This window comes from Amblyraja radiata, chromosome 35 (genome assembly GCF_010909765.2).
Source record: "Amblyraja radiata isolate CabotCenter1 chromosome 35, sAmbRad1.1.pri, whole genome shotgun sequence".
Lineage (NCBI taxonomy): Eukaryota > Metazoa > Chordata > Chondrichthyes > Rajiformes > Rajidae > Amblyraja > Amblyraja radiata.
This window is the reverse complement of record NC_045990.1, coordinates 4,149,941-4,164,386: the sequence shown is the minus strand read 5'-3', so window position 1 is coordinate 4,164,386 and position 14,446 is coordinate 4,149,941. Positions and strand designations below refer to the sequence as shown.

General features: G+C 43.5%; 1 protein-coding gene across 1 annotated transcript in view; it reads right to left on the bottom strand.

The window, feature by feature from the left end:
* Positions 1–5,390: 5,390 nt before the first annotated feature.
* The window catches only part of LOC116966127 (ras-specific guanine nucleotide-releasing factor RalGPS2-like), a 49,120-nt gene continuing 40,064 nt past the window's right edge, over positions 5,391–14,446 (bottom strand). The window contains exons 14-20 of the mRNA XM_033012313.1: positions 14,146–14,203; positions 13,775–13,843; positions 12,276–12,363; positions 10,219–10,311; positions 9,252–9,357; positions 8,285–8,376; positions 5,391–7,267 (exon numbers count right to left, since the gene is read on the bottom strand). Of these exons, the coding sequence (XP_032868204.1) occupies positions 7,238–7,267; positions 8,285–8,376; positions 9,252–9,357; positions 10,219–10,311; positions 12,276–12,363; positions 13,775–13,843; positions 14,146–14,203 (536 nt within the window). The 3' untranslated portion in view covers positions 5,391–7,237. The remainder of the gene's footprint in view (positions 7,268–8,284; positions 8,377–9,251; positions 9,358–10,218; positions 10,312–12,275; positions 12,364–13,774; positions 13,844–14,145; positions 14,204–14,446) is intronic.

Genomic DNA, 14,446 nt, shown 5'->3' with positions numbered 1-14,446 from the left:
GGCGCCGCCATTACCAGCCCCTCAACCACGTGTCCAACCGCGCACCCATCTCAGGCTCCGGCCGCGGCGCCACCGCATCGGAAAAACGTTCCGGCCCGACACTAGTTCCTATCCCACATCAGCATTTCCCACCCGCTGTCCCGGCGCCTGTCCATCCCCCCCACACACAGGTGCTCCAACACTTTGAGCTTTTTGTTTGTAAACCAGCATCTGCAGTTCCTTGTTTCTCCAGTCTATTATATAGTTAAACTACTATTTTGAACATAAACATTACTGGAAATGCAATTTCTAGACAAAATGTGCACAAGATCCCATAGCTAGCAGTGTGAAAGTACAATTATAAGTTATTAAGAGGCCATGCAACCCATCAAATCTACTCGCCCATTCAACAAGATCCTAGTTTATTTCAATCATTGTCTCGAAGGGCCGAATGGCCTACTCCTGCACCTATTTTCTATGTTTCTATGTTATCCTTTTGTCTCATTTTTCCCCCCATCTCTGGCCTTTGTCTAATTACCTGCCTAGAATATATAGATTATTCTGGAGGGATATGGGCCAAACTCAGGCAAATGGGATCAGCTTGGAGGGGGTGTCTTGCTCAACCCCCTCTGAGTCACAGACAACTATTCATGATCCAATGTTTCAATGTCAATGGAGATCGATGTCACTTGAGATTTCCAAATTGCACTGGTAGGTTAATGAGCTGCAGAATTGTGGTTAATTTTAGATCAGTTAGAATTAGTTAATTAGCATAGATCTGAACTACAGAACAAAGAGGAACCCGGCTGCAAGGGGGGGGGGGGGGGGTTGCCGAGAACAGAGGGACCATTGGGACTAGATTGAACACTTTGTCATGGCAACTCTTTGCCTACTTTGTGTATGGTATCCAAAACAAAGCATTGCACTCTGACACGTCACATGTGATAATACAGTATAATTCATACATTCAGATGTTTCCTTTATAAAGCATTCCAATATTTTGCCAATGGCAAATAAGGCATTAACTGTCTATCTTCCATGATTTCTGGCTCCCTCCTTTCTTGGATTTGGAGCATTATATTTGCAGGACCTTTCTGAAACATACAGCATTTTGTAAGACACTACTGCAAACTACACTCCCTCGTTGTTATCCTGATTTGCTATTCAGGAATCCAGCAGAGGCAACACATCAAATAGTTTTTGCAGCTTTGAGCTACACAAGAGACTTGAAATGCTTCTAAAAGAGCAGGAACATATAGGATGTGTTCTCCAGGTTCAGGAGCAACATCTTCCCAACAACCATTTTGAACACTACAAACACCTATTAAAATTTGAACGATAAACTGTCTTGATTGCACTAGGGATTTGGGGGTTTTGTTTGACACTAATATTAGTTTTTTAATTGATTTGTTTTATTGTGTTATCTATTGAATATTGTGTTTGCAGACCTGTTATGCTTTTGGAAGTAAGAATTTAATTGCCCCGCTTCAGCACATGTCAATTAAACACTCTTGACTCTCAAGTGTAGAGTGTTGCTCACTGCAGAGCCAACCTTTGTATTCGGTTGAGATCGTGACCATCCACCCACCCAGAGCCATAGTTGACACTGAACTTACGAAATGAGTCTGAAGAAGGGTCTCGACCCGAAACGTCACCTATTCCTTCGCTCCATAGATGCTGCCTCACCCACTGAGTTTCTCCAGCATTTTTGTCTACCTTGTGAAATCAGGGGAAACCTTATGAGGACCATTTATGACCAAACTAAATTAAACAGATCACAGACCAAATTCCACACGTCAAATGAGACCAAGACAAAAAAAAAATAATATATTCAACTGTTTTTTTTTCATTAAAATTTCAAGGCCCGAATAATGAGTAAATCATTTATTTGTCTGAAGTCTACCATTGTGCCAGAAGAGGGAGGTAGAGGCTTCATTTTATTAAAACCATTAACAACATCTGATGTCTCCAGTGGATATTGATTTTCATATCTGATTACAGAATGAACAATAAGTTAATTATTCAGAAGCAGATACGCTTAGATATTCAGTGAAGCATTAGTTGCAGCTCTTTTTAAGACAGTCCCAGAATTATCCCACTCCACCAACAGTCACTCAGGTACATGGATAGGATAGGTTTAGAGGGATATGGGCCAAACGCAAGCAGTTGGTACTGGTGTAGACGGGGCATCTTGGTCAATGTGGGCAAGTTTGGCCGAAGGGCCTGTTTTTATGCTGTACCTCTCTATGACTGGCCTGCCAATCAACCGCAATAGGAATTCATCAAGCCATTTTGCCTCACGTTTTATGATAGACATAGAAACATAGAAAGTAGGTGCGAGAGTAGACCACCAGGTCCGTCGAGCCCGCACCGCCATTCGCTCATGGCTGAACACTAAACAGACACACTTACCCACAAACAGTAGACACAAGACACAGAACACAAGACACTACCCTCCCCTTTATACCGCTATCACCCCTCTCCACCCCAAGAACCGCGTGATCTCCTGGGGGAGGCAAAAAACCGGATAAAAACCCAGGTCCAATTCGGGAAAAAAATCCGGGAAATTCCTCTCCGACCCCAATCCAGGCGATCGACACTTGTCCAGGAGATCACTCAGGTCTTACTATACTAACCATACCTAGGTTACCATGATCTGCCGGCTAAAACATTTGCTTGTCCAAGGCTACACTGATAATTTTGCAATTGGTTCTTACAGGGGAAAGAAAAGAACATGCATCAGTATAACATCTTTCACGTCATTCCAAAGCAGCCAACAGCACTTTGAAGTGTAGACTCTTGTACTGTACGAAACACAGCTGCTAGCAAGACAGAAACAGGAATTACAAATTTTGGTTTACAAAAAAAGGCACTGGAGTAAATCAGGTCAGACAGCACCTCCAAAGAACATGGATAGGTGACGATTTGGGACTGGACCCATCAGTCTGAAGAAAGGTCCACATCTGAAAGGTCACCTATCCATATACCCCAGCATAGGACCTGACCCGTTAAGTTACTCCAGTACTTTGTCTTTTTTTAGTCAGTGAGAGATAATGGGCAGACAACCTGCTTTAGTGATGACGTTGGTGGAGGGATAAGCACAGGCTACAAGGTGCACCCCAATTCCCACGTTCTCAGAACATAGGCCATTTGGCCTATTGGGTTGATGAGAGATTGTTGTCAGAGTAATCCCATTCCCACACTTGTTTATCCACAGACCTATTCTCTCTCACATACTCGACTCTCCCCCGATTCTTCTAACACCCACCTACACCCAGAGGCAACTTGCAAGAGCCAACTAACCCAAACAGGGGATGAATACAGAGGAAAGCCACATGATCATTGAAAACATATAAACTCCATACAGTCAGCACCGGAGGTCAGGATTGCCATAACATTTTAAAACCAGAGAGTAAATAAATTCCCTCGTTTGGGTCATTTGTGTAGCGTGGAGCTCTTGGTGCCAGCACCCCCAGATCTCATTGAGAGGGCAGGGCGAATTTGATCAGCCACAGTTTCTGCTCCAGGTTGCAGGGTCAGAGGACAACTGCAGCAGATCAATGCCTAATCTGGCCGATAGCTGACACTGCACAGAATGAAGATGGAACTGTGTGTGTGTCTGTTTCTGTGTCTGCACGACTCACTCTCTCCCTTCCCTCCTCCCCTACCTGGTCATCTCTGTTCTGTGTCACCCCCCCCCCCCCTTCCCTGACCCCTGTGTGTCAGGGTACACCAATTACAGAGCAGGTCACGAGTTAATCCACTAAAACAGAGGGTGTCCAGATACTAAACAGAAGACATTTTGCTTGGAGCAAAAAAATCAAACATTTGCTTCACATACAAGATTACATCACAAGCATTTATTCTTTTTTTATATAAAAATACCAAGGATTGTTAATATTAATACATGTTAGATACAAGTGAGGATACATTTACAAATTCTTTATTGTGCCCAAAGCTCCGATTTAAGGCATTGTTTGTAATACAAAATATATCTCCATTTTTATTATGCATCATTAGTTAAAATATGGCAACCCCATGTTCCTCGTCTCTAGCTGAAATCCTGTGGCCACTGCTCGCAGAGTTTTAATAACAAGGTAATCTCAGTGCAAAGGTGCAAAGTTCCCACATTCCCTGCAGAACCAATGAACCCATCAAACACAGAGGTGCTGGAAATATTTAGGCTCCCTCCTTCCTTCCTCTCCATCATTTATCAATGCCTGGACTCTCAGATCACAGGATGTCAGGGTCAGATTAACATCTGCATATTTTAATTATATTTCCTTTGCATTACAGCCCTCTGCAGTCACTGGCTCTCAGGGGAGCATAGGCAGTGAGAATGCCAAACCCAAAACCTCTCACAATTCACACACACTAAACAAGTGTACCCGATTATCACCGCCCACACAGAATCAATCACCCTTCCCTAACAAGCATAATCATCCATGAAACACATTCACTCACTACTGCCACAGAGTTTTGATCCAGGGCTTTTGCTGGGTGGTGCCCCACTAATTTGGAAATTATGGATGTGGTTTTAGTGAGAGGAGGCTGGAAAGAGAAAGGTGCAAGCAGACGCCGAGCAATATTTAATGTCATCAGTGCAGCAGTGAACTAAATCAAACATTATGTAGTGGTGATAAGAGATCGAAAGTGCCAGGGCCATTGCAGACAGGATATAAATTAAATCACATCCATCAGTATAAAATGTGGACTGCAAAACAAAGAGGCCTGGCAATTTAAAAAAAGATTCAAATCTATTTGAATGATTCATATTATTTTCCAATTGCAGCCTTATAATTGTAAAGCAAAACAAATAAGATCAATTTCCCAGGAACAGCATCTCTTTCACCCCAGGCAGCGCCACAATCACGTAGAAGCAAGGAACTGCAGATGCTGGTTTATACAAAAAGACACAAAGTGCTGGAGTAACCTAGCAGATCAGGCAGCATATCGCCGAGTTACTCCAGCGCTGTTGCCTTTAGTGCCACACACATTTGGCAGATACTCAGGAGCTAAGTGTGGGAAGAGCACACTGGTGGAGTAGGATGGAGGAGATTACAAGGGGCAACTTATTGAACAAACATAGGCTCGTCACTCCTGAATGATGTATAAACCACAGGCTACTGAGACTTCCCATGTAATGAATTGCCTGCTCAATCAGTACAGGGCTAACATCCAAATACAAGCATCACTCCATCACTCCCATATGGTGGGGTCAAATCTTCCTATTAAAACAAGGAACTACAGATGCTAGTTTACCAAGGAATGACACAAAATGCTGGAGTAACTCAGCGGGTCAGGCAGCATCCCTGGAGGACATGGATAGGTGAGGTTTCAGGTCGGGACTCTTCAGCCTTAGATTTTTGTCTGAAGGGTCCTGACCCGAAACATCATCTTTCTATGTTCTCGAGATGCTGGCTGACCTGCTGAATTACTCTGGTATTTTGTGTCTTTCAAAGGATACAAGCTATAAATCAAACCAAAAGTAGTAGAGGAACCAGTTTGATCACCCCTCCAGGAACTCAAGACGACTGTCTAAATCTCCTGCTAGCAAACTGGCACGGGTAAGATAAAAATCGCAGGGTAATGATGTCTATTTTCATTTATTTGCTTTAAAATAAATACCCGAGATGAGGGAAACAAGATAGTTAACGGACAACCTACAGCTACAGGTTCTCCAACAAATTGTAAAGCTTACTGCATAACTGCTAGAAGAGCCAAATCATTGTGGCAAAAGGTCATGGAATGAAAGTTTACAGAATTAGCAACTGTGCTGGGATGGAGAGAAAGCACCAGGTTTGTGCACCTGTTACAATATTATCGTGCTCCAATACTTGTCATATTGATGCCACAATAGGGGTCAACGCCAGAGCTGTTAAGATCCTGGAAATGAATCTCGTGTTTAATGACACCACCCAACAAGGTTAGCTGTGCATTGTTGAGGAGGAAGCTATATTAGGGGAGCAGTGGCTGAAGTAGGATTAGTATCCCAGTTAGAATTTTGAATCCCTAAGCCTGCAGTTACAAGAGCCTCATCTGCAAGGATGAAGCATGGATTTATAGTTGAAAAAACTCACATCCCACCCATCCCACTCAATGTAATTCAGACAGGAATAGTAAAGGTTTGTATCTCTGGTTAGTTTGTGCAGGTAGAAACCTTGAGGCTCACAAGCAATGGTCAGAGGGTGCCATGTTCATTTTCAGCAGCAACAGATCCAACAACAGCTGGAGAAACTATTACAAGCTGTGCTGTCCAATGCAGCCCCTTTATGGGAATAAAAACTAGCCATCGAGTTGATTTAAAAAGGAATAAACCTTTTTTTCTGTTTTGAGTCATTGGCACCAGTCTTTCATGCAGGTATGTATGTCACATTGTTGTCCCATCACGCCAAAGTTGTTTTCCTGTTTCGACAGAGCTCCTTCCAAAGTGCTTCAACAGTTCCATACACAGATCAAAAAGCAGAGCCAAGCCAAAGACCAAGACAGCTAGGACCTGTGCAGTGTTGGCAGAGTACGTTAACCTTCAGCTCATCATGCCCTTGATTACTTGGATACATACGAGTGACTCATGTTCCTGATAGCTGTTCCCAATCTGAGATGTTCCACTGTTTGAAGGGTACCTGAGTGGGGGATGATTCCATAAACCATTCTCCATCCCACAGCAGTAATGCTGCAACCGAGGCTCAAGGACAACTTGTGCTTCCTTCTCGCAGCTTAAATTTGATAAGAGACATTGATTCTCTTTTCAATTAGAGAGCAAATTATCCCCAGCCTCCCCACATTTAAACCATTTGTGCAATAAAGATCAAAGCCACATCTGAGAAAATGTAACCCCAGGAAATGCTCACTGCAGCAGCCACGTCGCACACTCTGCAAAAACATCTCCAGTCCAGAAGATTGGTAACCATTCCCTCCAGTAACAAAATCAGAAATCCACATCTAAATCAAATTGCCCAATGTTGCTGCTAGTTAGTCATCATTTTCCATCAGGACTTTGTTGGACAGTGGCCAGTTGGAGGATAGAATTGGTCAGACAGTTTTATCTCATCCCACTGTGGTGCTTTGAATATTATTATCGCTAGAGTCTCTGGATCTGCTCCACAACACAAGTTTCGACAGGCTGATAAACCACATGGCAAGAGATTACATGTGCATCCCAGACCAGGCACACGCACAGCAAACATCCATCATCCTCCATCCAAATTTATAAATTGCCGCACGATCTCCACCTCTTCCTCCATCAGTCTTCCTCTACTTATTCAAAAGAGATTAAGTTTGTGGGAAGCTGCAATAAAAATATACAAGTTAATTAAAAAGGATCAGGGGAAAGCCATTCAACCCCCTTGAGCCTAGTCTACCATTCAATAAGATCATAAGAAATTCTGCTTCATCCACGGTGTTCTAAGATGATTCCATCTGTTCCCATAAGGGAAACATTCTCCTCAGCATTTACCTTATCAAGTCCCAAAAATATTCTGTTTCATTCTTCAAAACCCACCTGTTCAACTTTCCTCAAAATACAGCTCCTCAATCAGTCCCTCAGTGAACCTTTTCTGAACTGCCTCCAATGATAATATATCTCTCCTTAACAGTACTCGTCACAGTACTCTAGTTGGCAGAGTATGGTGGCATCGTACTCCCTGAACGTCCTTGCTCGATGCAAATGAGAAGTATCCATTTGAACCTCACCACATTATGTGACTCTACACAGATTACACCTTTAGTCCTTAAGGCTTAAACTTTCCCTGCTACCCTCCAGTTCCATTTATAGAATGTCTGTGCTTTCTACGTAATCTTGCCTGATATAGCTCCTCTTTGGCCTCCCAATATATTTCTTAAGATTTGCTCCTACATACTCTACATTTCTTGATTCCAGTTGTCCATACCAGTCATATGCTTCCTCTTTTTTCCCCCGATCAAACATTTAATATCAAATGTCATCAACAGTTCCCTAATCTTGCTATTTCCCCTCACACTCGTACAGAGCATTCTGCCTCCCAGGTTCTTGTAAACTCTCTTTTAAAAGATTTGCATTTACCAGCCATTGTTTAACCTGCAAGTATCTGCCCCCAGTCTACTTAGACCAGGTCTTCTTTTGCAATGTTAAAATTACCCAACCCCATTTTTAAGATCATAACTTAAGGACCAAACATATCCCTTTACATTGAAACTCACAGAATAATGGTCATCGATTCTGCAGTGCTCCCGTGATGATATTTACAGCACCTTCCCAGTTCATTTCTTAAAATGAGCAATACATTTAGCTCTTCGACATTCAAACCTTTGATTGGGATGCACTAACCTGCCTCCAGTTGATCTTGCAGGCCCTGCTCATGTGCTTGAACCACAGCATGGCATTCATTTTGCTGCCTGCCTGAAATTTATAGGAATTCCCTGCTTTGGAAACAGAAGGAAACTCAAGGCAGTTTTGAACCACATTTACACAGCACAACACAACGGCGGGCATTACAACGGAGAATCACAAGTCACCATCCAAAGAACCTCTGGGTCACTGTTTTAGGAGTGCAATGTAATCTCTGGCAGCATGAACAGTGGATAGCCATTGACAGTGCACTATTCAGTTCTGCTCTTTTTCTATCAGGCATTCTTCATAACTTAGAAACCAGCAACTAATTGCAAACTTGTCCTTGGATACCTGTGTAGGAAGGAACTGCAGATGCCGGTTTACACCGAAGATAGACACAAAATGCTGGAGAAGAGTCTCGACCAGAAACGTCACCCATTCCTTATCTCCAGAGATGCTGCCTGTCCTGCTGAATTTCTCCAGTATTTTGTGTCTATCTTGGATACCAGTGTTCAGCAACTCAAATTCTGGTACATATGAATGTACAGGATAGGTGGAGTCTCCATTTGGTCTGTCCTAGCAAACTGGGCTAAAGGCAGTCTTCACGACCCCCTCCCAACCCAAAGGGCAATGTTGCTTGCAAAACCTCAGTCAAACAGCCTGCAGAAGCATACATTTGTCAAGGCTCCTGACTTTGTGGTTATATAAAGGGCCACTTCAGCATTCCTCCTCTGGAAACATATCAAATGACAAAACCACATAAAAACAACCCGTTTCTCAACCAATCCTACTGTCTACATTGGCCTCAAAGAAAGGCAGGAAGGGCAGGATTGAATAGATTAAATACTTGGCAGATACAATTCTCTCAAGGACTCCACCCCCCCCCCCTCCCACCACCTCCCACACTCAAAGGAACAGGCTTCCATATTTTTAATAGGAAGTGCAGAAGGGAGCTTGGACTCACCGTGTTCTGGATCCGTGAGCTGGAACATGTCCACATTGTCTGGGTCATCCATCAGAAGAGGTATCCAACCCACGATCGACAAGCTCTTGCTGTAACTTGACTTAAACTGCTCCACAAAGTCAATGTGTTAAATTGATAAATCCAGAAATAAAATGCCAGCAACATTCAAGTACCATGAACACAAGAACACCACGAGTAGTTATTCGCGACATTTCTAGGGACAAGGGAATATTTTTATTAGGTATTCAAACTTAAGGATAATACCTTGTCTAGACACCTTTGTTGGAATAGCTTGTTATTCTGGTCAGACAGTGCCAACAGCATCCAAGGCAAGTCGATTAAAAATAACTTGTATTTAAATTTAAAAATCCACAGGATGTGGTGGATTTAGTTTAGTTTGGAGATACAACGTGGAAACAGGCCCTTTGGCCCACCCAGTCCGCACCAACCAGCGATCCTTGGATATTAACACTACCCTACACACACTAGGGACAATTTACATTTATACCAAGCCAATTAACCTACAAACCTGTACGTCTTTGGAGCGTGGGAGGAAACCGAAGATCTCGGAGAAAACCCACGCAGGTTGGGGTGGGATTGTACAAACTCCGTACAGACAGCACCCGTAGTCGGGATCGAACCTGGGTCTCAGCTGCTGCAAGCGCTGTAAGGCAGCAACTCTACCGCTGCGCCACAGTGCTGCCCTATCGTTTGTTTCTGGAGATTCATTCCAAGCCTCAAATTGTTAGTCTAGTAAGTGAAACAATGAGACACAAAATACAGCAGATGCTGGAATCTTGAGCAAAAAAAACAAAAAAAAACAGACCGAGGGAGTTAGCAGGTCAGAGGGAATGTACAGATGTTATTTTGGGTCAGGTCTCTTCTCTCTGTTTTTTGGCTGATGTTTCAGATCGAGACCCTTCTTCAGACTAGAGTAGGCAACTCCACCCCCCCCAGCAACACCAACCTGTTCTCTTTCAGTTGATTTCAGGCTTCTGGCTCCATAGTAGACGAGCTGATGGTCACAGAGTGCGACCCAATATGTCGTCCACACTGCCACCTGTGTTAATGCAGAACAAGACCAGGTTTAGAGTTTCCTACTGCTCCACGACTGAAATAGTGTTACACTCAGCCCCAAGAGAATGAACTTGGTGATTTCTGATAAGGAAAACTCAATTGCAAACTTATTTTAAGGGTGATTCAAGGGAGTGCAAGTCAAGGGATATTTTTTAAGGCAGAGATAGATAGATTCTCAATTAGTACAGGTGTCAGGGATTATAAGGAGAAGGCAGGAGAAATGAGGGAGAGATAGATCAGCCATGATTGAATGGCAGAGTAGACTTAATGGGCCGTGTTCAAAAGGGAACTGCAGATGCTGGAATATCGAAGGTACACAAAATTGCTGGGGAAACTCAGCGGGTGCAGCAGCATCTATGGAGCGAAGGAAATAGGCGACGTTTCGGGCCGAAACCCTTCTTCAGACTTAATGGGCCGATTGGCCTAATTCTGCTTCTAGCACTTATGACGTTATGAGTCCAAAGGTATAAAAAAAAAATGCACAGGATATTTCTGAGTGAGAAATGCCCTAGACCAAAATCCATTCTTCCTTCGCCACAAAACATGTGTCAGGAGTAGCAAGTTAAAACAGCAATTCAGTGGAAATCACCAAATTACAAACAATTCAGAGATTAATCTCAGTGATGTAAATTCCATTGCTTAGCAAAGGATGCAGTTAATGACGTTACCCAGTTACCAGCATGACACCTACCCTAGACTCGGAGGGAAAAGATGTCCCTGTACAAACATCTAAACACAGTTGAGGCAGGCACTGCAATAATATTGAGAGAGTGCGGCACTGTCGTTAAATTGGAGCCCCATCTGTCCTTTCACAGCATATAAATCAATCCCATGGCAACTTCCTTCACCTGCTGACCTCAATCTAGTGTCCTGGCCACTCTAGTCATTATCTGCCATTTGGAATTTGCTCTGTGTAAACTGCTGATGGGTTTTCTATATTACCACAGATAATGTTCACTGGCTGCAGACTGCTTTAAGACACAATAAAATATTCAGAGAGAGACAAACCTTCCTTCCTCTCATCTTTATTATCAGACCTGGAGGTTAGCAGGTAGTGAGGTACAAAGCCTCAAACGCTGGCAGTTCAGCTCCTGGAACTCAGTGTGGAATATTCCACCATAGCACAAAATAGCTTTTCAAAAAGGTACATTTACAGATTATAAAACAAAGGATCAAAGGGTCTTCAACCTGAAATGTTCACTCCTTCTCTTCTCACAACAGTAGCCCAATGCAAATTATTTCTATTTAAACAGGGAATGGGATGGATCTATGAGCCGGTGTAGAATGGAGCGTCTATTCCGGCTCACAGATCAATTCCATTCCCGGATTGATGGGATCATCAGGGAATGTGGAGTATACATTCTCGATACACATCAAGAATTTGCATAATTTTGTCTTTACTTTCAACATCCAGCGTCTGTAGCTTTTTATTTAAAATTTCATTCACAATAGTAAGGGGTCAGTTAGATGACTAACAAACTTGTGATCTTCAATACAAGAAGAGAAAATACTGGAAACCATCGACAGGACAGGCAGCATTTATCGAAGAAGAAATAGTCCACATTCTGTATCATGTCCAGGACTCTTGAGAAAGAGAAAACAAGTTAGTTTCCAGTAGCAGCGAAAGCAATGAGGGATGGGTAGAACCGGGATGCATCTCTTAAGGGGAATCCAAATGGATTCACCTGGGTAGTTGCAAGTACATTATGAGATTTTGTATCCGTCATGTGTTTTTTGATAGTGCTGATCAAACTATCCAATGTCAATAGATAGACATAAAAGCTGGAGTAACTCAACGGACAGGCCTCATCTCTGGAGAGAAGGAATGGGTGATGTTTTAGGTCAAGACCCTTCTTTCAATGCCCATCCCTCTTTTGCTCACTGATAACTGGTTAATAGAAATAAAAAGGCAACCGATGAGACACAACACGAGGACTACTTCCCTACCAGTGGTTTCTTGCCATTCTTCAGGACGGTTTTCCTTCGTAGAACACTTTCAATGGTTGCACATCCTTGACTGTCAGGTAGTACAGGTCTGGGAGGAGCAGAGAAATACAAGAAACCATTACTCTTGAATCAATGGCACAATTTTGTTCATCAAAAACTTCATGACCCACATCCCAACTTGTACCAACTCTCATGTACCATTGCCCCTGTGCTCACTGACCTACAGTGGCACCTGATTGAGCAATGCCTTGAATGCAAAATAACAACTACCCCTTTCCCTATCAGCTATCTCCCCCCCTAATCTATCAGCCTGAAGAAAGTCCCAGCTCGGAACATCTTTCCGGCCATTTCCCTTCACAGATGTTGTTGCCAAGACCCGCTGAGTTCCTTCAGCAGTTTGTTTCTGGTTTAAAGTTGCAGCATCTGCAATCTCTTATCTCCAAAGTAATTATCCCGGTATTTAAATCTCCCGATGGCAAAGGGTTGTAACGTGGAATGCACGAGCCAGATGGGACTGGGAGATGAAAGGACAAATGCCAGATATTGCCGAGTGTCTCTGAGGCTTCACTAACATTGGAGATAAATGTGTTGGAAATTCATAATAAAAGCACAAAATAAATAAACCTTCCGTTTATTTCCATGACATGGGAGGACAACATTCGGCTCATCCAGTCCATGCCGGCTCCCAGATCAATCCCATTCCCTCGTGGAAAATGAACTACTTAGCTCAACAGCTGCTTGCTGTGCCCCAGGAATCCCCAACTTTCTGAAAGGAGTACCGTGAGGTCATAAGGAATTTAGAGCTCTGAGGAAAAAGACGCCAAACCTGACTCTTGTATATTGTCTCAGTGTATTATTCTTTTTTTGAAGGACTTTAGAGATCCAGTGCAGAACCAGGCCCATCAGCCCACACCAACCTATTCAGACACTCCCCTAGTAACGCACGGGTTACGTCCCATAAACCCTTATGCAAGTCAGAATTTACGCGTCAGAATCACCTTAAAACTAGGTAGAAACAAAGAACTGCAGGGACAGAACATAAAAGGACATATAGTGCTGGAGTAACTCAGCAGGTTAGGCATAATCTCTGGAGGACAGGTGGCAATTCGGGTCGGGATCCTTCTTCAGACTAATTCAGTCTGCTGAGTTACTTCAGCACTGGGGGTTGTATCATCTTAAAACAAGGCCCCCACGCTGCTGACCTGCGCCAACAAGCCCTTCTTCACGCGCTATCTGGTTGACACGGCTGTTGTTGTGGCTCACGTTGTAGTCCCTGGCCAACAGCGCTTTTTTCAGGCCTCGGTCACTGACAGGATGTTCTTCCCCCTCCCCCCCCATTTCATCAGCTGCCACTTCTTCCCATCAACCATCACTTTGTCCATTCAGCCCCTCCACCTCCTCCTCCATCCTCCATCCTCTCCCCCTGTACATTCCTAATGACCAATATCAAGGACATTGATCGACTGTAGACCACAGGCCATTCATTGAAGGTTACATACCCGGCTGAACTCCTGCTGCAGCTCTGCATTCCCCTTGACATGGGGCCCAGAGAACGATAGAGTCGATTCCTGTTGCAGAAACAAATCCTTGTGAACACACACTCAAGGAGCGGGTTGGTGGTAATAAGAGACACATTGGTGCATTCAGCGCCAAACCTGCCCAACCGCTGAGAACACAGCCAATTGTAACCTAATGTTATCAACTCACATTGGCACTACATCTTCCAACACTTGATCTAAATATTCACACCAAACAACTTAAAGACACTAGATCATGAACAGCAAGGAGTTCCCCACTAGGTTCCCCCATTCTTGTAATCAAAATATCCACTCGGCTCGACTACCCCCAATCCAATTTCAAAGCTTCTCACCTTTCAAAGGACGGCCTTAATCTTTCCTTACCATCACCGCAACTTTCTTCTTGGAAATCTGCAAGATACGAGTGCACATAATTTCTGTTCCAGACAAACTATGTCCTTTTGAATTTCTCCCCTCCTTAGTTAGTTTAATTTATTGTCATGTGTACTGAGGTACAGAGAAAAGCTTTTGTGGCTTGCTAACCAGTCAGCGGAAAGACAATACATGATTACCCAATACACGATACCCCCCTCTGCGTGCCTCCCATGCATTTGCCCAGACCTTCAACCATTGGGGTGGATGCGGGGGGGGTTG